Raw genomic sequence first — 27,306 nt, forward strand, 5'->3', positions numbered from 1 at the left:
CATACTTACACTCTGGTACAATAACTAATACAAGCACACACTGATCCATACAGGCACCCTCACAATCACTCACTCTCGCATATAGTCATTTATACAGTCCAACACTCATATATACTGCCTTTCACATATGGAGTTACTCACACATGTTCCACTGAGGCATTCATTTACTCACCAAGACACTCATACACACGCACTCACCAAGCCACACAGCCCTTCACAGATACAGACTTGAACAGATATACCCAGTGAATTATGCACTCACACATCTATGCACAGTCACACCCCCCACCCACCTACACAGACACTCAGGCACCCATACAGGTACTCAGACAAGCAATCAATAACTCATTGTATGAATATTATATTTTCTACTTCTTAATTTCTTTTTGTTTTTGTTTCACTGTGTAATGTTTTCTCAATTTGCTTTTTATGTTTTGATATCCTTCATTTAACTATTGGTGTCTTTATTTTTGCTCTTTAAGGCTTTCATATTTCCATTGAGTGTTGTCATAGATTTTAAACATTTTATTTATCATTTGGCAGACTCGTTTTTGCTTTTGAATATTATTGTCATTTGTTATTCCTTTTCGAAGCTTGTTTTGCAGTTTTTTCTTTCATGCTCCCAGGTCCCGGTGACTGCCGTGTCTCACGGTGTGATCTTGTTGCTTCTGTAGGTCGGCTCCTGTGGCTTTAACAGCCGAATCCTCCCCTTTGTGTATCCGATACGGTTAATGAAAGTGGACGAGGAGACGATGGAGCTGATCCGGGGGCCTGATGGGGTCTGCATTCCCTGCAAGCCAGGTGAGACGAGGGGAAGCTGCACGAGCACCACCCCAGGGAGGGGTTAGAGGTCACAAAGATGATATGCAGAGGCCTGGTGGCGGCGGCACGGTGACGAGGGTTGGAGAGTGATTGTCATAGATGTGATGGAAGAAGGAGGCGGTGGGGGTGAATGAAGGGAGAGGTAAGGTGCAGGGGGAGGAAACTCACTCTCCGAGTGTTTAGGCCATGGAATGCTGAAAGGAAAGGCCAAGGAGTGACGGAGGGGAGATGCTGTGAGTGACGGAGGGGAGATGCTGTGAGTGACGGAGGGGAGATGCTGTGAGTGACGGAGGGGAGATGCTGTGAGTGACGGAGGAGAGATGCTGTGAGTGACGGAGGAGAGATGCTGTGAGTGATGGAGGGGAGAAGCTGTGAGTGACGGAGGGGAGATGCTGTGAGTGACGGAGGGGAGATGCTGTGAGTGACGGAGGGGAGATGCTGTGAGTGACGGAGGGGAGATGCTGTGAGTGACGGAGGGGAGATGCTGTGAGTGACGGAGGGGAGATGCTGTGAGTGACGGAGGGGAGATGCTGTGAGTGACGGAGGGGAGATGCTGTGAGTGACGGAGGGGAGACGCTGTGAGTTTCGGAGGGGAGACGCTGTGAGTTTCGGAGGGGAGACGCTGTGAGTTTCGGAGGGGAGACGCTGTGAGTGACGGAGGGGAGACGCTGTGAGTGACGGAGGGGAGACGCTGTGAGTGACGGAGGGGAGACGCTGTGAGTGACGGAGGGGAGACGCTGTGAGTGACGGAGGGGAGATGCTGTGAGTGACGGAGGGGAGATGCTGTGAGTGACGGAGGGGAGATGCTGTGAGTGACGGAGGGGAGATGCTGTGAGTGACGGAGGGGAGATGCTGTGAGTGATGGAGGGGAGAGGCTGTGAGTGACGGAGGGGAGAGGCTGTGAGTGACGGAGGGGAGAGGCTGTGAGTGACGGAGGGGAGAGGCTGTGAGTGACGGAGGGGAGAGGCTGTGAGTGACGGAGGGGAGAGGCTGTGAGTGACGGAGGGGAGATGCTGTGAGTGACGGAGGGGAGATGCTGTGAGTGACGGAGGGGAGATGCTGTGAGTGACGGAAGAGAGATGCTGTGAGTGACGGAAGAGAGATGCTGTGAGTGACAGAGGGGAGATGCTGTGAGTGACAGAGGGGAGATGCTGTGAGTGACAGAGGGGAGATGCTGTGAGTGACTGAGGGGAGATGCTGTGAGTGACTGAGGGGAGATGCTGTGAGTGACAGAGGGGAGATGCCGCCGTGGAGTGACGGAGGGGAGACGCCACCATGGGCTGACGGAGGGGAGACGCCACTGTGGGCTGACGGAGGGGAGACACTGTGGGCTGACGGAGGGGAGACACTGTGGGCTGACGGAGGGGAGACACTGTGGGCTGACGGAGGGGAGACGCCGTGAGGTGACGGCATGGGGATGCAGTGGAGTGACGGTAGGGGGAGATGTAGGGTGATGAAAGGGGGATGCCGTGGAGTGACGGTAGGGGGAGATGTAGGGTGATGAAAGGGGGATGCCGTGGAGTGACGGTAGGGGGAGATGTAGGGTGATGAAAGGGGGATGCCGTGGAGTGACGGTAGGGGGAGATGTAGGGTGATGAAAGGGGGATGCCGTGGAGTGACAGAGGAGGGACGCTGAGGAGTGACAGAAGAGGTACGCTGGGGATTGTAGGAAGAGGGGAGCAGGTGATGAAAGAGTTAGGCAAAAGGGATCATGGAAGCAATAAGGTGGAGACTGATAGACATTCGTGAATGAATGAATTGTAATTCTCAAAGGCTGCCTTAACAGAGTCTGCTGGCGATGGGTTTGAGCCACTCGAAGCCTTTCACTGAAATGGTAAACCGTCCTAGTTAACGGATTTTGAAGAATAGGAGCTAGTTCTTCCCGTAACTGAGAGAATTCAAGTGTTTACCATCAACAAGGACATCATTATTCTCCAAGTCATGCGTAGGTATTTTGAGAAAGGTAAGTAGGAAGCAAAAGAAGGACAACACAACAAGATGATGGACGGAGTGCTGAAACTTTTCAGACGCTCACCCACAGTCACAGATCTGGGTATAATCCATTGTTCGTTCTTTTGCTCACTTCGCCACCCCAGTTCAGGTCCAGCTCTATGCAAATCAGTCTTGACGCTGTGCCTCATGGGAACAGTCCAACCCGAACCGCCAAGCCAGGTCTGCCCTGGACCGGGCATAAGCATCCTGGGACCAGTTTCGGCATAACACCCCCATCCGCCTGGCTAGCTTAAATCCACTGGAAAAGAGAGTAAGGGACCCACGTCTGGGCATACCCTGCTATCTCAGGGCAAACAAAGCAAACACAAGGAGATGATGGACGGAGCACTGAAACTTTTGAGACACTCACCCCCAGTCACAGATCTGGGTTGAATCCATCATCATTCTTTAGCTCACTTCGCCACCCCAGTTCAGACCCAATTATAGGCAAATCAGTCTTGACACTGTGCCCTGTGCGTCATGGGAACAGTCCAGCCCGAACTGCCAAGCCATTTTTCCGTGGACCGGAAAACAGCATCCTTGGACCGGTTTTAGGGTAACACCCCTCATCAGCCAGGCTAGCTTGAATCCAGTGGCAAAGTGTGCAAGGGACCCATGTTAGTGCATACCCTGCCAACTGAGGAGGAACAAAGCAAACACAAGGAGATGATGGACGGAGCGCTGAAACTTTTCAGACCCTCACCCGCAGTCACACGTCTGTTTTGAATCCATCATTCGTTCATTAGCTCATTTCGCCACCCCAGTTCAGACCCACCCCAGACCCAGCTATATGCAAATCAGTCTTGACCCTGTTCGTCATGGGAACAGTCCAGCCCGAACTTCCAAACCAGATCTTCCCTGGACCGGAAACAAGCATCCTGGGACCGGTTTCGGGATTTCACCCCTCATCATTCAGTGGCACAGCGAGCCCGGGACCCACGTCTGGGCATACCTGTCTTGGCAGTTCCAGCTGGCCTGTTCCCATGAGAAACAGGGTCAAGACTGATTTGCATATGGCTGGGACTGAACTGCAGTGGTGAAGTGAGCTAAAGAATGATGATGTATTAAACCCAGAGCTGTGACTGGGGGTGAGTGTCTGAAAAGTTTCAGTGCTCCGTCCATTATTTCCTTGTGTTTGCTAGAAAAAGAAGATCCGCCAAGAGGGAAAGAGGGAAAATAAATGCAGCAGCAGAAAGTCTGGGCCATGGCAGATGGCGCCTGCTGAGATCTGCAAATACCTCTGTACGGAGTGCAACAGGAATCCACTGGAGGTTCCAAAGGGATTCAGAAATGGTGGGCTTAACGGGTAGGATTGAGTGGAGCAAATTTAACACAGACATGTTGAAGCAAAGAAATTAGATGTTGTGGAAGTCCAGGATACAGGAAGGTGGAAAGACATTCTCGGCTGTCCCACACGCTTCTGGAGACCGACTGACTCGGGACCATCTGCGTCAAAGGTTTAAGATGAAGGGAGCAATTGGGGCCACTTTGTGATTTAGATGAGTCAGTGAGGCTGTGTCATCAAACCCCAGATTATGATAATGGAGGGGACCCCATTTCAACCGTTCAACAACCTGCGATCCCTTCGGGCACCTCTGATCTTATAAAGCAAGTTTGACAGCAAAGTTGGGTTAAAATCCAAAGGAAGGCTGTGAATTGGCTAGTGAGATGGGTCTCTGCGTTCGAGCGGATCCCGAAGGTTTCAAGCAGGGTCGGATTAGGAACAAAATTAGGCACGGCCACTGAAAGAACAAGCATTGGCATAGCCAATAGGTCTCGCCTTGGGACCTTATAAGTATTTAGTTATGCAGCACAATATCCTTACTGCAACAACATTAACTGTTGCATGGCTAAACAATTATAAGGTCCCAAAAGCGAGACCTATTGGCTATGCCAATGCTTGTTTAAAACTTATGCCCGGGGTACCAAATGTGGAATGGGTGGGAAAGCCAATGACACAGATGGATTGGAAGACAAAGTTAATGCTCCAATGAGTAAAGGATATGTGGTGGTCGCGCGGAATGGAGGAGCCTCATTGCAGTGACCGAAAGCAATAAAAGGCTAAGTCACAAAGACAGACAAAATCCGTAACTTGGAGATGCGCGGCAATGAGACGGTTTTACTACATGCATGCAATTTTATTGATTCCGTTTGTTAAATCCCCACAGCAATGAGGAACTGTAAGTAACATTCTGTGGAATGGGGAATAAACAACGGGCCGATTTTCCAGCCATAAAATCACATAAATCCCCTATTACATGTGGTTTTACCTCATATACTTGCAGTCTGCTGTGTATGGGTGGTAAAATGTATGTGTCACCGGTGTGTGGGGTAGTAGGCTGCTGAGGTGTAGGGTCGTGGGAGTAGGGGGAAGGAAAGGGAAGTCTTTTTTAAGCAGTGAGATCTATTGTACACACCCTGCCCCCAGTTAGTTCAAGGAAGTTCACTGCAAGGCCAAAGTGAAAGTGATCGCGGTGGAAAAATGCTATCGCCGGCCACAGCTTGCAGTGCATGTGCGCGAGTGGTGCGCGCGCAGCAGTAATCACACCATATGGCGCCTCTGCACAAGCGCTCGCCCGCGCACATGCACTGCAAGCTGTGGCCGGCGGTAGCATTTTTTGAAGCCCTTACTTAAAGTGCTGGGTCAGGCGAGACCTAAAAAAGTGGCCCACATTTGTGGATAATGATGTTTCATAAAACGTTGCTTAGTATCGGGAGTAATCTCTGATATATTCATCTTTCTAAACTCATGAGGTAAGTAGCATTGGCCAAGACTAAACTCACCACTACGCACATCATCATTTCCACTGCAACTCACCCGCAGATCTCCTCACCCGATCTTTAGGCCTGTACATTTCTCTACTTTGGGCGCCTGAATGCGTTAGTTACCTACTGGTCCCTTAATCTGTGACCCTCCCACCCCCCCACCAAATATCCATGAATATCCTGTATTATATCAGGCTATGAGTCAGAGAAACACGTGCATCCTTTGCGTCTGGAGGCTTCTGTTCACTCTCAAGGGACCAGAGGTCTCCCTCTTTTGATTGTCACTCAGGAACCTCTCTGCAAGCAATGTCTTTGGGGTTTGCATACAGCTTCGTACTTGATTTAGTTTGCATTGTGGGTAGAGACTGATTCTGAATATAGAAAAGCTGCAGGAATTCTCTCCAAATGCCTTTCTTCTCTCTGTCTCTATACCCCTTTCTGTGCACCTCTCTCGTTCCACCATCACTTTTTGCCCCTCTCTTAGTTCTTCCTTTTATCTCATACTCTGCTTCCTTCCCTCTCCTTGATGTCTCTCATTCTACCTATGTGCTTCAGCCTCTCACATTTCACCTGTCTCTTTACCTATATTTCCCTCTGTATACAAACCCCCGCTCTCTCCCACTCCTGGCTGCCCTGTGGGCTCTTTCTTCAGTTATTTGTATATCTCTCTGGCCCTTATTCCTCTGCCATTTTGTATCTCTCCTTGAAGTTTTATTTCATGTCTCTGTATTGCAAACCTTTCCTTTTCCTCCTGTCAGTATCTTTCACATCCCTCTGCCCCTTGAATTTCTTTGTTCTATACCTAAAGTTATATTCATATGTGCCCCCTCTACTGCTTTGCTGTAGACAGTAACGGAGGCAGCCTTTTAACCAAAGGGGAATCCACAGGTGGAATTCCCTTTACCATTCCATCCCTTTGATGCAGGAAATTCCACTGGTGGATTGTGATCTACATTTAGCACACCTCCTGGAACGCCAGCAACCTCTAAACTAAGCCCTAGACTGAGGGAGGGACTTAGGACAGTGCATGTCAGGGAGCAACCATCCTTCATTTTTTTCATAGACCAGAAACTGTTTGACACCCTCGTCTGCCTTCCGCTCCTCCCCATCATTTCCTTCGCCGTTCACTTTTTTGGGTGCAGTTTTACCCAATGGTATTGGAGCGCTTTACATGGACACTAGAAGCGCAGGATGTTAAGACAACCCTTCGACTAAAACCTGGTTCCCAAGTCAGCAGCTTTGGCCATCACACCACATCCTCTACCACTTTCCTGTCTCCCTCTTCTCCACACTTGTTTCCCATCTTTCTCCCTATCTTTAACAATTTCTGCCCTTCTCTCCACCGTATTCCATCACTTCTCCCTAATCTCTTCCCCCGCTGCCTCCTTCTGTCTGCATCTCTGGCACTCTTATCCTCCCTCCTCTACCTTTCACCCTCACTTGATTTCCTTTTCCTCTTCACATGGTTTTGTCATTCTTCTCCACTCTGCTGTCTCACTTCTGTTTGTCTCTCTCCACATTGCTTTCCTTGCTCAATCCACTGTCTTTCTGTCTTCTCATGTATATTTTCCCTTCTCTTTGTCATTTTGGCTCAGAGGAAGAGGTGTGGTGCTGCGGCCAGGGCGACTGACTCCGGAATCTGGGGATCACGGTTCGATCCCCGGCGGCAGATTAGTCCAGCACCATGTGACTCTGGGCAATAGCTTGCTTAATCTTCCCGACGGCCCCCAGCGCCTATAGACCCTTACGGGTGATTGTTCGCGCTTTACAAATGTGGATTACTATTATTATTATGAACGTTTTTCACAGTAATGTTTAAATTACAAAAAAAATGTGTTGCTCATTTTGTTTCTTTGCGTCGTTTGTTTTTTACTTTCGTTCAGGGGCGAACAGGCGTCCCCTCCCAGTTTTTAAGATGTCCCGGTGGCAGCGGGCGCCTGTGGCTCGTCTGTCTGCCGCTGGAGACAATTGAACCTCTTAGATGGCCAGCACACTAACCTGTCTCCCCGCAGAGACCCTTTCACCCCACCCCAGGTAACATTACTGCTCGCTGTGACGCTCAAAAAGAGCCCGGCCGCTCCCAGTGGCCTCACTCACTCTCAAGCGGGGAGACTCGGCGCCTTGATGGAGGTGACTGCAGGCTGCCCTTCCTCCGTACGCTTGATGCTGTTTGGACGCAATTAATATTTTTTCCAACAGATTATCCTGATACAAAACCTATTTGGTGCTGTATGTATAAATCAAATGATATGTTTTAACCCACAACATTTTCTTGAGTAAGAGAACATATAGGAGTATATCGGAGTATTTACTCCTGGTCCTGAAGAATAGCCTTGGGGTAGGGCTAGAAACATGTCAACTGGCGGAACTGAGGTACATTGTTCTCTTTAGGTTCCCTAATCTTTCCCCATATTTTAATCACACTGGATAAAGGCACAAATAAAACCTCTTTTCCTACTAGCCCGGTATTTTTAAATTGACCTCTCCCCCCCCCCACCTTTCACTTCATCTAACACATAATCTTACCAACAAAAAGTGCTCCCTCTTAACACGTAGGTTGTAGCACGACCGTCCCGCAGCAGAATGGTAAGAATTCAGTGATGAAGCGTGCCACCAAAAGGAAACCCTGCTGGGTGAGGGTTATCGAAGGAAAACCTACCCTTCTTTTCTAAAGAAACACCCTAGTGGGAAGAAAAACCCTTCAATTAGCAGAAGGCTCCACTTCGATTACAGGACATGTACCGGGAGGCCGAGCCCCTTTGTGGCGCCCTGTCCTCCATCTCCCACTTAGGACCTCCTCAGACCCCTCCTCCTTGGTCAGTTCTGCTCATCCCTGTGATACCTCTCGTCACTTCACACCAGTCCCAGGTGCAGTCGTGGTATTCGCTGTCACTCCTCACTGGTCTGTGGCGCGTGTCCCTGTCACGAGTTCTGCCCCTCGTCACGCATCTGCGTCTTGTAGTGTTTCCAGACCCTCCTCACCAGTCGGCGGTGCTCCTCCCAGTGAGGCTTCTTGCCTAAAGTCCTTGTGGTGTCTGTCTGTCCTCCTTCACTGCTCCTGCTGCCTCAGAGATGTTTCTCCTCCTCCTTCCAAACTGTGCCCCTGAAAATGCCTCAGTCAGTGCTGTTTTTCTCTGTCCATGCAGGTGAACCAGGCCAGCTTGTTGGACGTATTGTTCAGTCAGACCCACTACGGCGCTTCGATGGATACGTGAATGGGGACGCAACGAGCAAGAAGGTTGGAAGAGATGTCTTCAAACGAGGAGACATGGCCTACCTCAGTGGTATGTGGAGTGTTGTTTCTGTCAGGGCAGGGCAGGGCCTGGTTTCTAGCAGAGCATTGTGCGACTACAGGCAGTCTGTAGTGTTGCTGCTGCTGGCAGAGCAGAGTGCTGATATGCCCATGCTGCCCGAAACTGCACCTTCTACGCTGGCCAAGAAGTCAGCTCTGCACTCATTCATCCAGGGCTCAGAACTGCTGTAGTCAGTGCAGACTGCGCCAGGTCTGGACTCGTTCCTCCAGGGCTCAGAACTGCTGTAGTCAGTGCAGACTGCGCCAGGTCTGGACTCGTTCATCCAGGGCTCAGAACTGCTGTAGTCAGTGCAGACTGCGCCAGGTCTGGACTCGTTCATCCAGGGCTCAGAACTGCTGTAGTCACTGCAGACTGCGGCAGGTCTGGACTCATTCATCCAGGGCTCAGAACTGCTGTAGTCACTGCAGACTGCGGCAGGTCTGGACTCGTTCATCTAGGGCTCAGAACTGCTGTAGTCAGTGCAGACTGAGCCAGGTCTGGACTCGTTCCTCCAGGGCTAAGAACTGATGTAGTCAGTGCAGACTGAGCCAGGTCTGGACTCGTTCCTCCAGGGCTAAGAACTGCTGTAGTCAGTGCAGACTGAGCCAGGTCTGGACTCGTTCCTCCAGGGCTAAGAACTGATGTAGTCAGTGCAGACTGAGCCAGGTCTGGACTCGTTCCTCCAGGGCTAAGAACTGATGTAGTCAGTGCAGACTGAGCCAGGTCTGGACTCGTTCCTCTAGGGCTCAGAACTACTGTAGTCAGTGCAGACTGCGCCAGGTCTGGACTCATTCATCTAGGGCTCGGAGCTTCTGTAGTCAGTGCAGACTGCGGCAGGTCTGCACTCGTTCATCCAGGGCTCAGAACTGCTGTAGTCAGTGCAGACTGCGCCAGGTCTGGACTCGTTCCTCCAGGGCTCAGAACTGCTGTAGTCCGTGCAGACTGAGCCAGGTCTGGACTCGTTCCTCCAGGGCTCAGAACTGCTGTAGTCCGTGCAGACTGTGCCAGGTCTGGACTCATTCATCCAGGGCTCAGAACTGCTGTAGTCCGTGCAGACTGCGCCAGGTCTGGACTCGTTCATCCAGGGCTCAGAACGGATGTAGTCAGTGAAGACTGTGCCAGGTCTGGACTCGATCATCCAGGGCTCAGAACTGCTGTAGTCGGTGAAGACTGCGCCAGGTCTGGACTCGATCATCCAGGGCTCAGAACTGCTGTAGTCGGTGAAGACTGCGCCAGGTCTGGACTCGTTCATCCAGGGCTAAGAACGGATGTAGTCAGTGCAGACTGCGTCAGGTCTGGACTCGTTCCTCCAGGGCTCAGAACTGCTGTAGTCAGTGCAGACTGCGGCAGGTCTGCACTCGTTCATCCAGGGCTCAGAACTGCTGTAGTCCGTGCAGACTGTGCCAGGTCTTGACTCATTCATCCAGGGCTCAGAACTGCTGTAGTCAGTGCAGACTGCGCCAGGTCTGGACTCATTCATCCAGGGCTCGGAGCTTCTGTAGTCAGTGCAGACTGCGGCAGGTCTGCACTCATTCATCCAGGGCTCAGAACTGCTGTACTCAGTGCAGACTGCGGCAGGTCTGGACTCATTCATCCAGGGCTCGGAGCTTCTGTAGTCAGTGCAGACTGCGGCAGGTCTGCACTCATTCATCCAGGGCTCAGAACTGCTGTACTCAGTGCAGACTGCGGCAGGTCTGCACTCATTCATCCAGGGCTCAGAACTGCTGTAGTCAGTGCAGACTGCGCCAGGTCTGGACTCATTCATCTAGGGCTCGGAGCTTCTGTAGTCAGTGCAGACTGCGGCAGGTCTGCACTCGTTCATCTAGGGCTCAGAACTGCTGTAGTCAGTGCAGACTGCGGCAGGTCTGGACTCGTTCCTCCAGGGCTAAGAACTGCTGTAGTCAGTGCAGACTGCGCCAGGTCTGGACTCGTTCCTCCAGGGCTCAGAACTGCTGTAGTCAGTGCAGACTGTGCCAGGTCTGGACTCGTTCCTCCAGGGCTCAGAACTGCTGTAGTCAGTGCAGACTGCGGCAGGTCTGGACTCGTTCCTCCAGGGCTCAGAACTGCTGTAGTCAGTGCAGACTGCGGCAGGTCTGGACTCGTTCATCCAGGGCTCAGAACTGCTGTAGTCAGTGCAGACTGCGCCAGGTCTGGACTCATTCATCCAGGGCTCGGAGCTTCTGTAGTCAGTGCAGACTGCGGCAGGTCTGCACTCATTCATCCAGGGCTCAGAACTGCTGTACTCAGTGCAGACTGCGGCAGGTCTGCACTCATTCATCCAGGGCTCAGAACTGCTGTAGTCAGTGCAGACTGCGCCAGGTCTGGACTCATTCATCTAGGGCTCGGAGCTTCTGTAGTCAGTGCAGACTGCGGCAGGTCTGCACTCGTTCATCTAGGGCTCAGAACTGCTGTAGTCAGTGCAGACTGCGGCAGGTCTGGACTCGTTCATCTAGGGCTCAGAACTGCTGTAGTCAGTGCAGACTGCGCCAGGTCTGGACTCGTTCATCCAGGGCTCAGAACTGCTGTAGTCATTGCAGACTGAGACAGGTCTGGACTCGTTCCTCCAGGGCTCAGAACTGCTGTAGTCAGTGCAGACTGCGGCAGGTCTGGACTTGTTCATCCAGGGCTCAGAACTGCTGTAGTCACTGCAGACTGTGCCAGGTCTGCACTCGTTCATCCAGGGCTCAGAACTGCTGTAGTCAGTGCAGACTGTGCCAGGTCTGGACTCGTTCCTCCAGGGCTCAGAACTGCTGTAGTCAGTGCAGACTGCGGCAGGTCTGCACTCGTTCATCCAGGGCTCAGAACTGCTGTAGTCAGTGCAGACTGAGCCAGGTCTGGACTCGTTCCTCCAGGGCTCAGAACTGCTGTAGTCCGTGCAGACTGTGCCAGGTCTGGACTCATTCATCCAGGGCTCAGAACTGCTGTAGTCAGTGCAGACTGCGGCATGTCTGGACTCATTCATCCAGGGCTCGGAGCTTCTGTAGTCAGTGCAGACTGCGCCAGGTCTGGACTCGTTCCTCCAGGGCTCAGAACTGCTGTAGTCCGTGCAGACTGTGCCAGGTCTGGACTCATTCATCCAGGGCTCAGAACTGCTGTAGTCAGTGCAGACTGCGGCATGTCTGGACTCATTCATCCAGGGCTCGGAGCTTCTGTAGTCAGTGCAGACGTGCCAGGTCTGGACTCGTTCTTCCAGGGCTCAGAACTGCTGTAGTCAGTGCAGACTGCGCCAGGTCTGGACTCGTTCATCCAGGGCTCAGAACTGATGTAGTCAGTGCAGACTGAGCCAGGTCTGGACTCGTTCCTCCAGGGCTAAGAACTGCTGTAGTCCGTGCAGACTGTGCCAGGTCTGGACTCGTTCATCCAGGGCTCAGAACTGCTGTAGTCAGTGCAGACTGCGCCAGGTATGGACTCGTTCATCTAGGGCTCAGAACTGCTGTAGTCAGTGCAGACTGCGCCAGGTCTGGACTCGTTCCTCCAGGGCTAAGAACTGCTGTAGTCAGTGCAGACTGCGCCAGGTCTGGACTCGTTCCTCCAGGGCTCAGAACTGCTGTAGTCAGTGCAGACTGTGCCAGGTCTGTACTCGTTCATCCAGGGCTCAGAACTGCTGTAGTCAGTGCAGACTGCGCCAGGTCTGGACTCGTTCATCTAGGGCTCAGAACTGATGTAGTCAGTGCAGACTGAGCCAGGTCTGGACTCGTTCATCCAGGGCTCAGAACTGCTGTAGTCAGTGCAGACTGCGGCAGGTCTGGACTCATTCATCCAGGGCTCGAAACTTCTGTAGTCAGTGCAGACTGCGGCAGGTCTGCACTCGTTCATCCAGGGCTCAGAACTGCTGTAGTCAGTGCAGACAGCGCCAGGTCTGGACTCGTTCCTCCAGGGCTCAGAACTGATGTAGTCAGTGCAGACTGCGGCAGGTCTGGACTCATTCATCCAGGGCTCGAAACTTCTGTAGTCAGTGCAGACTGCGGCAGGTCTGCACTCGTTCATCCAGGGCTCAGAACGGATGTAGTCAGTGCAGACTGAGCCAGGTCTGGACTCGTTCCTCCAGGGCTAAGAACTGCTGTAGTCAGTGCAGACTGCGCCAGGTCTGGACTCGTTCATCCAGGGCTCAGAACTGCTGTAGTCAGTGCAGATTGCGCCAGGTCTGGACTCGTTCCTCCAGGGCTCAGAACGGATGTAGTCAGTGCAGACTGTGCCAGGTCTGGACTCGTTCATCCAGGGCTCAGAACTGCTGTAGTCAGTGCAGACTGCACCAGGTCTGGACTCGTTCATCAAGGGCTCAGAACTGCTGTAGCCGGTGCAGACTGCGCCAGGTCTGGACTCATTCATCCAGGGCTCAGAACTGATGTAGTCAGTGCAGACTGTGGTCTGCACTCGTTCCTCCAGGGTTATGAACTGCTGTAGTCGGTGCAGACTGCGCCAAGTCTGGACTCGTTCATCCAAGGCTCAGAACTGCTGTAGTCAGTGCAGACTGCGTCAGGTCTGGACTCGTTCATCCAGGGCTCAGAACGGATGTGGTCAATGCAGACTGCGCCAGGTCTGGACTCGTTCATCCAGGGCTATGAACTGCTGTAGTCGGTGCAGACTGCGGCAGGTCTGGACTCGTTCATCCAGGGCTCAGAACTGATGTAGTCAGTGCAGACTGTGGTCTGGACTCGTTCCTCCAGGGCTAAGAACTGATGTAGTCAGTGCAGACTGCGTCGGGTCTGGACTCGTTCCTCCAGGGCTAAGAACTGCTGTAGTCGGTGCAGACTGCGCCAGGTCTGCACTCGTTCCACCAGGGCTAAGAACTGCTGTAATTGGTCCAACTGTCATTAAGCCACACTCGCCCATTATCTGGTCTGCAGTCCTTGCAGATTGTGGAAGACCTTCACTCTTTCATCCATGGCTCTGAGCTGTAGTCGGTACAGATTTTGGCAGACATGCACTCATTCATCTGTGGCTGAGAGCTCTTCTAGTCAGTGCAGATTGTGGCAGACCTGTATTGATTTCATGGGCTTTGAGCTCCTGGAGACTGGAGCAGAAGTATACTCACCCTTTTTTCTCTTCCTTAGGGGATGTCTTGACAATGGACGAGTATGGATACATGTATTTTCGAGACCGCACTGGGGACACATTTCGATGGAAAGGCGAGAACGTTTCGACAACGGAGGTGGAGGGAACTCTGAGTCGCATCCTTAACATGGCTGACGTGGTGGTGTATGGCGTGGAAGTACCAGGTGACTACATACTGTTCTGTCGCAATCAGAGGGTCCTGGCAGTGAGCCATATTTCTGGGCCCTTGCTGGTCACATGGCACTATCTTTTGTTTCATTGGAGTCCCAGAGCCTCTTGTACTCTTCCTTTTCTGTCAGACACCCAAGTTGCTTCTAGTTGCCCTGCACCCTGAGAACAGGCTGGGATTCTTTTCAAGGACAGTCACTCCTCCTGCAGGGCTAGGCACTGAGGCGGACCCTCATCTTCAGCAGGTTGTATACTTCAGGTGATGTCCCGTCACCGCTAGGAGACTTGCTGTGCTGCAGACCCTCATCTTCTCCAGCAGGTTGTATACTTCAGGTGATGTCTGCTCACCTTTGGGAGACTGGCTGTGAGACAGACCCTCATCTTCTCCAGCAGGTTGTAGACTTCAGGTGATGTCCTGTCACCTCTGGGAGACTGGCTGTGAGGCAGACACTCATCTTCTCTAGCAGGTTGTAGACTTCAGGTGATGTCCTGTGACCTCTGGGAGACTGGTTGTGAGGCGGACCCTGATCTTCTCCAGCAGGTTGTAGACTTCAGGTGATGTCTGCTCACCTCTGGGAGACTGGCTGTGAGACAGACCCTCATCTTCTCCAGCAGGTTGTAGACTTCAGGTGATGTCTGCTCACCTCTGGGAGACTGGCTGTGAGACAGACCCTCATCTTCTCCAGCAGGTTGTAGACTTCAGGTGATGTCTGCTCACCTCTGGGAGACTGGCTGTGAGACAGACCCTCATCTTCTCCAGCAGGTTGTAGACTTCAGGTGATGTCTGCTCACCTCTGGGAGACTGGCTGTGAGACAGACCCTCATCTTCTCCAGCAGGTTGTAGACTTCAGGTGATGTCTGCTCACCTCTGGGAGACTGGCTGTGAGGCAGACCCTCATCTTCTCCAGCAGGTTGTATACTTCAGGTGATGTCTGCTCACCTCTGGGAGACTGGCTGTGAGGCGGACCCTCATCTTCTCCAGCAGGTTGTAGACTTCAGGTGATGTCTGCTCACCTCTGGGAGACTGGCTGTGAGACAGACCCTCATCTTCTCCAGCAGGTTGTAGACTTCAGGTGATGTCTGCTCACCTCTGGGAGACTGGCTGTGAGGCAGACCCTCATCTTCTCCAGCAGGTTGTATACTTCAGGTGATGTCTACTCACCTCTGGGAGACTGGCTGTGAGGCAGACCCTAATCTTCTCCAGCAGGTTGTATACTTCAGGTGATGTCTACTCACCTCTGGGAGACTGGCTGTGAGGCAGACCCTTGTCTTCTCCAGCAGGTTGTAGACTTCAGGTGATGTCCTGTGACCTCTGGGAGACTGGCTGTGCTGCAGACCCTCCTCTTCTCCAGCAGGTTGTAGACTTCAGGTGATGTCTGCTCACCTCTGGGAGACTGGCTGTGCTGCAGACCCTCCTCTTGTCCAGCAGGTTGTAGACTTCAGGTGATGTCTGCTCACCTCTGGGAGACTGGCTGTGAGACAGACCCTCATCTTCTCCAGCAGGTTGTATACTTCAGGTGATGTCTGCTCACCTCTGGGAGACTTGCTGTGAGACAGACCCTCATCTTCTCCAGCAGGTTGTAGACTTCAGGTGATGTCTGCTCACCTCTGGGAGACTGGCTGTGAGGCAGACACTCATCTTCTCTAGCAGGTTGTATACTTCAGGTGATGTCCTGTCACCTCTGGGAGACTGGCTGTGAGGCGGACCCTCATCTTCTCCAGCAGGTTGTAGACTTCAGGTGATGTCTGCTCACCTCTGGAAGACTTGCTGTGCTGCAGACCCTCATCTTCTCTAGCAGGTTGTATACTTCAGGTGATGTCCTGTCACCTCTGGGAGACTGGCTGTGCTGCAGACCCTCCTCTTCTCCAGCAGGTTGTATACTTCAGGTGATGTCTGCTCACCTCTGGGAGACTGGCTGTGAGGCAGACCCTTGTCTTCTCCAGCAGGTTGTTTACTTCAGGTGATGTCCTGTCACCGCTAGGAGACTGGCTGTGCTGCAGACCATCCTCTTCTCCAGCAGGTTGTAGACCTCAGGTGATGTCCTGTGACCTCTGGGAGACTGGCTGTGAGGCAGACCCTAGCTCTTGTCACACAATTCCTCAGATCCGAGGAGCACTCCTTCCTTGGTAATGAAGGACTTGAAACTATAACTAAGTGGGGTTGTTTATGTTCGAGGCATGTGGGCTGCTGAATTCATATCTGTGCATAGATCGCTGCCTAGTGTTGGGTCCGGATGTTTGCACGTTGTTGTCCTGGAAGAGTCTTCGAAGTATCATGAGATAGGTGACTCCTCCCCTGGACCACAGTGCGCATGGGCATCCTCTCCATCCTTAGATTGTTTTTTTCTGCCATTGGGTTCGGATGTGCTTATCTTAGCTCAAGTTAGGGAAATTCAGTTTAAGGCCAAAAGGCCTTTAGTTATCGTCGGTACTGTTCCCGTTCGGTATCGACTAGTTTCTTTAGTACTTTAGAACCTTCTTCCAGCTTTTCGGATCCGTTTGGTCCGAACATCGAACTTCCATCGACGATGGAATCGAGGACTCCATTCAAACGGTGTCCTTTATGCCACGCAAAATACCCACACATCGACGTCCACCCGGTATGCAACAAATGTCTCTCACCGGATCACGATGAGTCGAAATGTATGGCCTGTGCCCGATTCCGATCGAAGAAGACTCTCCGGAATCGACGGGCGGCGAGATTAGAAGCGCAGCAATCGGCGCCTGCCCCGGCCAACATCTTCAGCACTGGAGACGAGGACGCCGAGAGCGTGGAAGAAATAGACTCCAGCCCCGCTTCCGAACACGATTCCCGATCGGAAGACGACGATGAGGTGCTTTTTCAAAGGGAAGAAGTCATCGACGAGGTAGGAGACTACGATGAGGCCTTTGGGGCCGAAGAAGATAGCTCTAGCGAGGAGCTAGGCCCACCCGTCGATACGGAGGCCGACAAAATGCGTCCTCATAAGGCTCAGGTCGAGGGATCGCCTCCGGGCCTTACCCGAGATCAATCTCAAAGTTCTTCGGCCCCGCCTTTAGGCCCGGCCTCGAACATTCCGCACGAGCCATTATTAACGAAAACGACTGGATTCCCTTCAGCGAAACCGAAACCAATCGTCGCACCAGTTCCACCGAAACCAAAAGTGAAACTGGCTGTAATCGGCTCGAAGGCCTCGAAGCCCTCCACTCCTTCGACGCCAGCAAAGACCATCGGCCCCGAACGCAGTAAAAGGGATTTCGGCGCCGAGCTCACTGCAGCGGATATCGGTGCCGACCCGAAAAAAAAGGCCCTCGGTCCCCACAAGGCGCCTCGGCCTCCGGCACCGAAGCCGTCGGCCCCGACCACCAACGTCAAAGTGGCCGCCCCATCTGCGTCGACGTCGAAGACAGCGGCGCCCGCAAAGTCGTCGACTCCAACGACCGTCGATACCTCTCTTCGGATCGATGACCCCATGGCTCCAAAGCAGTCGACGCCTACCTCCAAGGTGCCGACTGGTTCCAAAGAGCCTTCTGCGTTCTCCGTGCAACAGGTCGCGGCATCGTTGCAATGCATCAGGGAACGGGCAGCCCTCCGATCCACGTCGGGGCCCCTACACGCACAAGGCTCCGAAAGCACCCTCGGCGCCGACCAACATCACGTTTGGCTTGCCGCCGTCCACGGCGCCGAAGATGTTCGAGATCCGGACACGTGTCCGCCAGACACAGTCCCCGTCTACTGGACACACAGATTTTGAGCCTTCACAGCCACAATTCATCGACGCCAACACTGGTAGACTGATGCTCCGCAAGCGGAAAATCACGCCTGAGAGGGGATTGGACTCCTACAGAATCCCTCTCAAGCACAAATTGCCAGCAGGGTCGGAGCCAGTGCTTCATGAACGCTTACAACCCTCACATCAGGATCCCCAGTCCTTTTCTCCTACGCCTTCATAGACAGACGCAGTAGAGGACTATATGGGGGATGATACCACCTACCCTGGGGATGTCGATCCTGATGAGCATCTGCAAGACCCAGATCAGACATGGGATGACCCTACAGACCAGGGTACCGCACCAGATACCCATGACACGCAGCTTTACAGCACAAAGACATCTCCCACAGAGGACACTGCTGCCTTCAATGCCCTCATAGAACGGGCTGCTGCCAATCATGGAGTAGAACTCCATTCTGACACTGTCGAAGAAGACTTCTTGGTGGACACTTTCGCCTCTTCAGAAAGAACTGTCAAAACTCTGCCCATGTTGAAAGGAGTTCTCAAACCTGCAAAAGACATTTTTAAGGAAACAACCAGGGCACGGGTGCTAAACCCCAGGATTGAAAAAAAATACAAGCCTGTACCCGGAGACCCTATGTACATTAGGGTTCAGTTACCTTTGGACTCCATGGTAGTTGCTAACGCTCGCAAACGAGCCCATTCGCAGATGACAGGTGATGCTCCTCCCCCAGACAAGGAGTCCAAAGTACTGGAGACATCAGGCAAAAGGATTGCAGCGCAAGCAGCAAACATCTGGCGCATTGCAAACACACAGGCACTCCTGGCCCGTTATGATCGTTCCCACTACGACACACTAGAATCACTACTCCAACATTTGCCGGATGAATATAAAGAGGCAGCGGATGCTCCTCATCAGAGAGGGACAACTCCTTACCAATGCATCCATCAAGTGCGCCCTGGATGCTGCCAACACAGCGGCGAGGGCAATCAACACGAGCGTCATGTTGAGACGACACGCATGGTTGAGAATCTCAGGCTTCAAGCCGGAGATTCAGAACAACATCTTAAATCAACCAGTCAACCCCGACTACTTATTCGGCCCTGAAGTTGACACTACCCTCGAGAAAATTAAGAAAGACACTGACACTGCGAAATCAATGGGGGCTCTGCAGACGCAGCAGTTTCGCAGTGGCTCCTTTTGTCGCCCCGGGAATAGAGGAGCAGCTAGAGGTCAGGGGTCACAGCAGCAATACACTAAAGGGGGCACACAGAGTACCTACGATAAAACCAACAGAGGTGGATATCGTGGCTCCAGCACCAAGGGCAGAGGACGTGGTTACGGCACCACCAGGTCCTCACCCAAAAACAAACAGTGACGCCCTCTCCCTTCCCCCCGACCACATAACACCTGTCGGGGGGAGACTCCAGCGGTTCCTGTCCACGTGGAAAACCATCACCACAGACAGGTGGGTCAGGGATATTATCCAGCACGGTTACTGTCTCAAATTAACATCCACTCCACCCAACATACCGCCAAAGCACCGTCCTATGTCCGTAGAGCACTTGGCATTATTGCAGCAGGAAGTGCTAAGTATGCTGCAAAAAGGTGCAATAGAGGTCGTGCCCATCGACCAGCAGGGGACAGGGGTGTACTCTCTGTACTTCTTAATCCCAAAAAGGACGGATCGCTCAGACCTATACTAGACCTCAGACCCCTCAACCAATACATTCTCTCAGAGCATTTCCATATGCTCACCCTACAGCAAGTTCTCCCGCTGCTCAGTCAGGGAGACTTCCTAGCCACACTAGACCTCAAAGATGCGTATTTCCACATACCCATACATCCATCACACAGGAAATATCTCAGGTTCACTATTCAGGGACAGCACTATCAATTCAAAGTTCTCCCCTTCGGAGTGACAACAGCACCCAGGGTTTTCACCAGGTGCCTAGCTACGGTGGCTGCACATCTACGGAGACAACACATTCACGTCTACCCTTACCTGGACGACTGGCTTGTTCAGGCAAAGTCAGCCCAGCAATGTGCCAGCCACATGTCCCTCACCATTCACCTTCTTCACAGTCTGGGATTCTCACTAAATTACCCAAAATCACATCTCCAACCCGCACACGTACGACAGTACCTGGGCGCGACCATAAACACTCTGGCAGCCACAGCTCAGCCAAATTTAGTGAGGATCAACAGCATGCAACTGCTGATCTCAAAGTTCAAACCTCAACACTCCCTTCCTGCGCGAGTGTTCATGCAGTTGATAGGCATGATGGCCTCCTGCATTTTCATAGTCCCGCACGCGAGACTACATATGCGCCCGCTTCAGGAGTGCTTGGCACGTCAATGGAATCAGGCTCACGGGCAATTAAAAGACCTAGTGTTGGTGAGCGGTCGGGCATACAACTCTCTGCATTGGTGGAATCCACAAAACCTTTGCAAGGGCCGACCGTTCCAGGAGCCTGTTCCACAAATAATACTGACAGTGGACGCCTCTCTCCAGGGTTGGGGAGCTCATGTACTCAATTACACAGTGCAGGGACTATGGACGACACAGCAAAAGAAGATGCACATCAACGTTCTGGAACTGATGGCAATCTTCCTAGCCATGAAGGCATTCAAAGTACACTTGTGCAACAAAGTCGTGTTGATCCGGACAGACAACATGACTGCCATGTACTACATACAGAAGCAGGGAGGAACACGCTCTCCACAGTTGTCTCATCCGGCTCAGAGCATGTGGAAGTGGGCCATTCAGAGGAACATATCCCTCATGGCGGAACACCTCCCCGGCAAGGACAACCAGATGGCGGATCTGCTCAGCAGACACAGCCACCAGATGCACGAGTGGGAGCTACACCCATCAGTACTCCAACCGTACTTCCAACAGTGGGGTCATCCCAAGATAGACCTATTCGCCACAAACGAAATCGCAAAATGCCAAAGCTTTGCCGCCAGGTTCCCACATCCACAGTCGCAGGGCAATGCGATATGGATGAACTGGTCCGGCAGATTTGCGTACGCTTTTCCCCCAGCGCCATTAATACCGCTAGTGGCACGCAAACTGCGACAACACTCTCTGACACTCATCCTAGTTGCTCCCACATGGGCGCGCCAACCATGGTACACCACCTTTCTAGAACTTTCCGTGGTGCCGCATCAGAGGCTGCGGATCAAACCCGCACTTTTAACGCAGAACCATGGCGAAATTCAGCACCCAGATCCGCGACAGCTGAACCTGGCAATCTGGCTCCTGAAGTCTTAGAGTTTGGCTACCTAAACCTGCCACCTGACTGTATGGATATCATCAAGGAGGCCAGGAGACCCACTACCAGAGCTTGCTATGCGGCTAAATGGAAGAGGTTTGTCATTTATTGCAACAACAATGACATTAACCCGCTGGACGCATCCATTCAAAACATCATCTGTTACCTCTTACACCTATACCGATGCAATCTGGCATACACCTCAATACGTATCCATTTAACCGCAATAGCAGGCTATCTCCAAAACAGGCAGCACCTCTCTTTATTCAGAGTGCCTGCCATCAAAGCCTTCTTGGAGGGACTCAAACGAGTAATTCCCCCAAGACACCCACCAGCACCGGTGTGGAACCTCAATTTGGTCCTCACCAGACTGATGGGTCCACCCTTCGAACCTCTCCATTCATGTGAGATTCAATTCCTCACCTGGAAAGTAGCTTTCCTAGTGGCAATCACTTCGTTAAGAAGAGTTAGTGAACTCCAGGCACTAACCATTCAAGAGCCATTCATACAGGTTCACGCAAACAGGGTTGTACTTTGTACCAACCCCAAATTCATGCCTAAAGTGATATCGCAGTTCCACATGAACCAAACTATTGAACTGCCTGTTTTCTTTCAAAATCCACAGAATGTCGCAGAGAGAATGGTCCATACACTAGATGTAAAGAGGGCCCTCATGTACTATATAGACAGAACTAAGGACTTTAGGAAGACAAAACAACTTTTCGTTGCCTTTTCTCCACAACACAAGGGCAACGCCATTTCCAAAGCAGGTATAGCCAGATGGATCGTTAAATGTATTCAGATTTGCTACCTAAAAGCTAAACGCACATTAACGATTCCCCCACGAGCCCACTCAACACGGAAGTTAGGGGCGTCCATGGCTTTCCTGGGAAACATTCCTTTACAGGAAATATGTAGAGCAGCCACATGGTCCACTATACATACATTTACCAAACACTACTGTGTAGATGTACACTCAAAACAGCAGGCAGCTGTAGGTCAGGCTGTTCTCAAAACTCTTTTTCAGACTGCTGCAGCTGGCACGGGTAGCCGCCGCTAATAGGAGGTACTGCTATGTATTCTATGCACAGATATGAATTCAGCAGCCCACATGCCTCGAACTGAATATGCTACTTACCAGTATGCAGCTGTTCTTGGCATGTAGTGCTGCTGACATTCATATCGCCCACCCTCCTCCCCGGCGCCTGTAGCGGCTGCAGCTCTCAGAATTACTGTAAGCATGGTCATCACTTACTGTATCTACTCCATCACTGCCACAATGGCGAAAAACAATCTAAGGATGGAGAGGATGCACATGCGCACTGTGGTCCAGGGGAGGAGTCACCTATCTCGTGATACTTCGAAGACTCTTCCAGGACAACAACGTGCAAACATCCGGACCCAACACTAGGCGGCGATCTATGCACAGATATGAATGTCAGCAGCCCTACATGCCAAGAACAGATGCATACTGGTAAGTAGCATATTCAATCCCACTTTTATTGCACATTTTCTGGTCAGGGAAGGTGGATCTGCTGTTGGAAACTTCAGAACCGGTTTGGGGTGGTTTTCCTTCAAATGTAAATTCTGGGCTACTCTCCAGACACTGTCTTTTTGCAATGTGCTGTCTCACAGCCGGTAGCAGTGGGGCTGGCTCCATACCAGAGTAGCCAAAACATTAGTACAATGAAATGTGAGTTCTCTGTATCTGACAGACGCAATAATCAGAAACCAACAAAAGGGTGGTCACTGCCTCGGAACTTACTCGACTTGAATACCCGGAACTTCAGCCCCAACCCTCATCCCGAACATCTCATGGAATTAGTGCAGGTGGCCCCGTCTCCATCCTCATCATTTCAGTTCCTGGGTCTCCAGCTGCAGCAGTGCAGGCATTCCAGTTCCACTGCATGGGGAAGCTGTCCTCACCCTTCATGTGTGTCATGTTAAACCAGGGTCACACTCAATGCACACACTCACATGCATCGTGCATAGACACACATGCAGCGTGCATAGACACACACGCAGCGTGCATAGACACACGCAGCGTGCATAGACACACGCAGCGTGCATAGACACGGCGTGCATAGACACACACGCAGCGTGCAGAGACACACACGCAGCGTGCACAGACAAACACGCAGCGTGCACAGACACACACGCAGCGTGCACAGACACACACGCAGCGTGCACAGACACACACGCAGCGTGCACAGACACACACGCAGCGTGCACAGACACACACGCAGCGTGCACAGACACACACGCAGCGTGCACAGACTCACTCAGCGTACACAGACACACACTCGGTGTGCATATGGTATGTCAGCACAAAGTTCTGTACTCACACAGCAAACCGAGTCCTACTGCCAGACTTGAACTGCACACTCAATGCACAGACACACACTCAGCATGCACAGACACATACTCAATGCACATAGAAACTCAACGTGCCTAGACACACATTCAATGTGCATATGGTATGTCAGCACAAGGTTCTGGGTTTCACATGACAGATCAACGTTGCATGAGAAGGACGCTGCCTACTGCAGAGATCATTCCCTACCGCTGCCAAACCATCTAACTTCTGGGAGCCTCTCACTGCCTGTTTATGAGAACACCCTGATATATTTAAGATGAACCCTTAATGTATACAACTGAAATGTCACTGTTGTACAGATATGCTGTACAGATGGTCTTCTAGCTAAAATAGACATTATGTAGAACGTCAACCGTTATTGTAACTTACCTGCCATGTGTATTACCGATGTTATTAATCTAATGCATCAACTAAGAAAATCTCAATTAAATTTTTTAAAAAAAAACTTTACATGAGAGGGATCAGTCGACTGCTCTCACGACACCGGGAAAGAGGTCTGATTGAACTGCAGGTTCAGAGGACAGGGTATTCTGACATACCCAAGGCAAGGACAGCAGTCGGTGCCTAGTGTGAGGTCATATTTGTGTCCCTCCAGGTCACACGACAGGTCGTGGACCACGCATTGTCAGGGATTGGCTTAGGTCTCGGTGCCCACGCTGGGTTAGCGTGGCGCTAAGGAAACCTGTATCACATGCAGTCGGGACTCTGGGCAGGGGTAGGTGCCTGGCTAGAATACAGGGGGCATTCCTATCCCAAAACCAGGTCATTTCCTTTGGATATTTCACTTTTATGATGTGGCTGGTTTCAGCATTTTCCTCCTGTGTACAGAATGTCCCTGACCAGTGAGCGGTGGATGGGTGACAACTGATTGAAGCTCAGTTTCTTAAAGATGAAAGTTATGTGGCAGGTGCACATGAGAGGTGCTGGCCCTGGCAGACCTCCTCAGCAGATATTGGTAAGGACCCCATGGTAAAGGACATAGGTTTATGGATGGATAAGAAGTGTGTTGTAATTACAGCCCATACAGAAAGTCCATGTCTTCGGGTTCATTTTAGATTAAAGTATAAATGCCACTCACCAAAGAAAGGTTGTGGCCCCAGCAGCGATCAATGCCCATCGAGTTCCCTGACACGCTCATTTGAATTTAGAAGTGACTTCTTGGAATTAAGCCAGCTGCGCTGCATGAAGATAAGGAAGACCACATGGAAACCGAACTATAACAGGGTGCTATAAAATGCAGCTTCTTCTATCAGAGCACTATTAGCAAATCTTTCCCTGTCTACATTGCCTTCCTAGTGTCCCAGCTGCACGCGCCCTCGCCTGTGACCTGCATTACTACAGGCACCAGCTGCAGCTGGTAAAGAAAGTAGCCGCCTGATTGCTCTCGCTGTTTCTGTGAGGATGAAACAGCCTATTCAGAAGAAATCTTAATGTGTGTAGCATACTGTTGGAAAACGAGGCAGCATCTGTGAGGCCTGCACAAATAACATGACTACATTTGTCCTTCACTGGGAACCAAACACCCAATTGTAGCGCCTGACTCTCAGAGGGTAGCGTTGCAGAGCAGTCTGAGGCTTACTCAAGGGAGGTGGTGTGGGCTAGTAATCGCCATTTGCATGTGCACAAAAATAACACTCAATAATTGATTGTCCAGTCTGTACTTTGCTTTATAAAAGTAAGAGTACATGTATTAAACACACACACCACTCAATACTATGCACCAATTTACAAATATACATAAGCTGTTGGAATTACTTTGTGACATTGCATAACATCTCCACCCCTCCCGCAGGGGGGGGGTGGGGTCCAGTACCACCACTCCCATGTATGCACATCAACTTGCCCCCAATGCAGATAGTTGAACATAACCTGGAGCGAGGGCCCTGCGCACTGGCACCATCCCAGTGGCGACCCACCCCATTACCTCAACAAGCATTAAAAAGGGGTAAACCTGCCTTGGTGACACATGACCCTGACTGAGCATCTCCTACTGACCATAAAGTATGCACCTCTATATCTTAAGGGCTAGCAGTCTGGGGTCTTCACCTAAGCACAGCAGCAAGAATTCATGTTTACGCACACTTTAGAATGACAGTACTCATCACCTTGGTTGATCATTTGAATGCATTGTAATTACAGCCCCTAAGGGCATCACAGATGAAATCGCAGAATTGCGCATATACAGCCAGACACCCTAGCAGGACTGTCTGGCAACATAACCCCACTTGGCTTATGACATCTCCTTACACATGTGACTTCCAGTCCCTTCAAAAGAAGTACTCCTGGCAACTACACTTCTCCTGCAGTGCGCCTCTTCACTTTAAAAGGAATCAAAGGTAAAAGCATGGGATTATGTAAATACAGCCCGACCCCCTAGCAGGAAGGTCCAGCAACATAACTCCATTTAGCTTAACATCACCTTACACAGGTACTTCACTTTACACATGTGAGTTTCAGTCCACCTAAAAAGAAATAACCACTAGTAAATGCATTTCGGTGCAATTACACCACTTCACCTCCAGGGGATGCCCTTCTCCAGACATCCCCCAACTCAGCCCTTCAATCCGTGATGCACTTCATAGTACACCCTCAGCTGTAGAACATAAGTTCCAGCCTAGAAGGTGTTAAAGGCTGGCTGAGTCCTGAAGGGGTTATTCTTTCAGATGCCCCGTGAAACTTAGGGGTGGACTGTTCTTCTTTATGCTGGGGGAGACTGCGGGGCTCCTGCAGCCCCCCTGCACCCCTTTTCACACGTGAGGGTGACCCCCTCCTCTGGGCACCATTTCATTTCATTTGGCTTTATTCGGAGCAAAGAAAAATGTCCATATAAGCACATACATAAAATAACAAAATAACATAACAGATTACCACAATGGTCAACATATGATTAAAAACAAGAAAGTATTACAAACAGGGGAGAATAAAATATTTAAAAGCTCATACTTTTCCTGATATTAATTGCTTTAAGTAAGAAAGTTGCAGTAAAAAAGCAAATATCAGGATGATGCAAATCAAAAAGCAATTTAAAAGAATCATGTACTGTTCTAACGCCGAATTTTATAAAAATGGGTTTTAAAAAAGCTACACGAAGATTCCCATACAGTGGGCACATCAGAAGAAAGTGCATCGTGCTTTGTGCAGACAAATTGTCACAGGGACAAAAACCAATGGGCTGCTTGTTTACAGATGGGAATGCGACCAATTTATGCACAATCCCCATTCTGAGTCTGGTTAAAACAAACTTGTGGGAAACTCTGTTCACCGTGGTGAGATATGGCTGATATCCCTTCAGTTCATTCAAGGTGTTATATTGCACACAGGTAGAGAGAGATTCACATTTCCCATTCCGACACTCGGATTTACACAGCAGAAAGATATACTTCATTTCAGCCTTAGAAATTGCTGCGGCCCCATATCTATCAGATTTAATGTTAATCCCATAGAATTCTTGGAAACTGTTAACAATATACTTAATCCATGGTATCTTTAAATGATTATCAGCAGAGAGACAGTCATTAATAATGGCTCTATTTAGTGACGTCTCTTCTTTGAGCCAAATTGACCGCCACAACAATAATGGCCTTAAGAGAATCAAATCATTTAGAAAAGGGATACCAAGTTCGCTGTGGACTAAGTCATTAGAGGCAGATTTGGGTAAATTCAACAATTTTTTCAAAAAGATGTTCTCCTCCACCTGTAAACCCCCTGCCTGGGTAAAACCCCAGATCCCTGCTCCATAAAGCGCAGTAGAGAGGCATCGTGACTGGAAGATCTTGAGCATATCACTTATTCGCTTATCACCTAATTTAGTAGCAAAGGTGAACACCCCATTAGAGCTTCT

At 51.0% G+C, this 27,306-nt stretch overlaps 1 protein-coding gene across 3 annotated transcripts in view; it reads left to right on the forward strand.

Annotated features, from left to right (window-relative positions):
- The window catches only part of SLC27A4 (solute carrier family 27 member 4), a 330,596-nt gene that overhangs the window by 271,109 nt on the left and 32,181 nt on the right, over positions 1-27,306 (forward strand). For all 3 annotated transcript variants that reach the window (XM_085614109.1, XM_085614107.1, XM_085614108.1), the window contains exons 9-11: positions 675-801; positions 8,727-8,864; positions 13,928-14,092. In XM_085614109.1, coding sequence (XP_085470235.1) covers positions 675-801; positions 8,727-8,864; positions 13,928-14,092 — 430 coding nt within the window. The remainder of the gene's footprint in view (positions 1-674; positions 802-8,726; positions 8,865-13,927; positions 14,093-27,306) is intronic.

Source organism: Triturus cristatus, chromosome 1_2 (genome assembly GCF_964204655.1).
Source record: "Triturus cristatus chromosome 1_2, aTriCri1.1, whole genome shotgun sequence".
In the NCBI taxonomy this organism is placed as follows: Eukaryota; Metazoa; Chordata; class Amphibia; order Caudata; family Salamandridae; genus Triturus; species Triturus cristatus.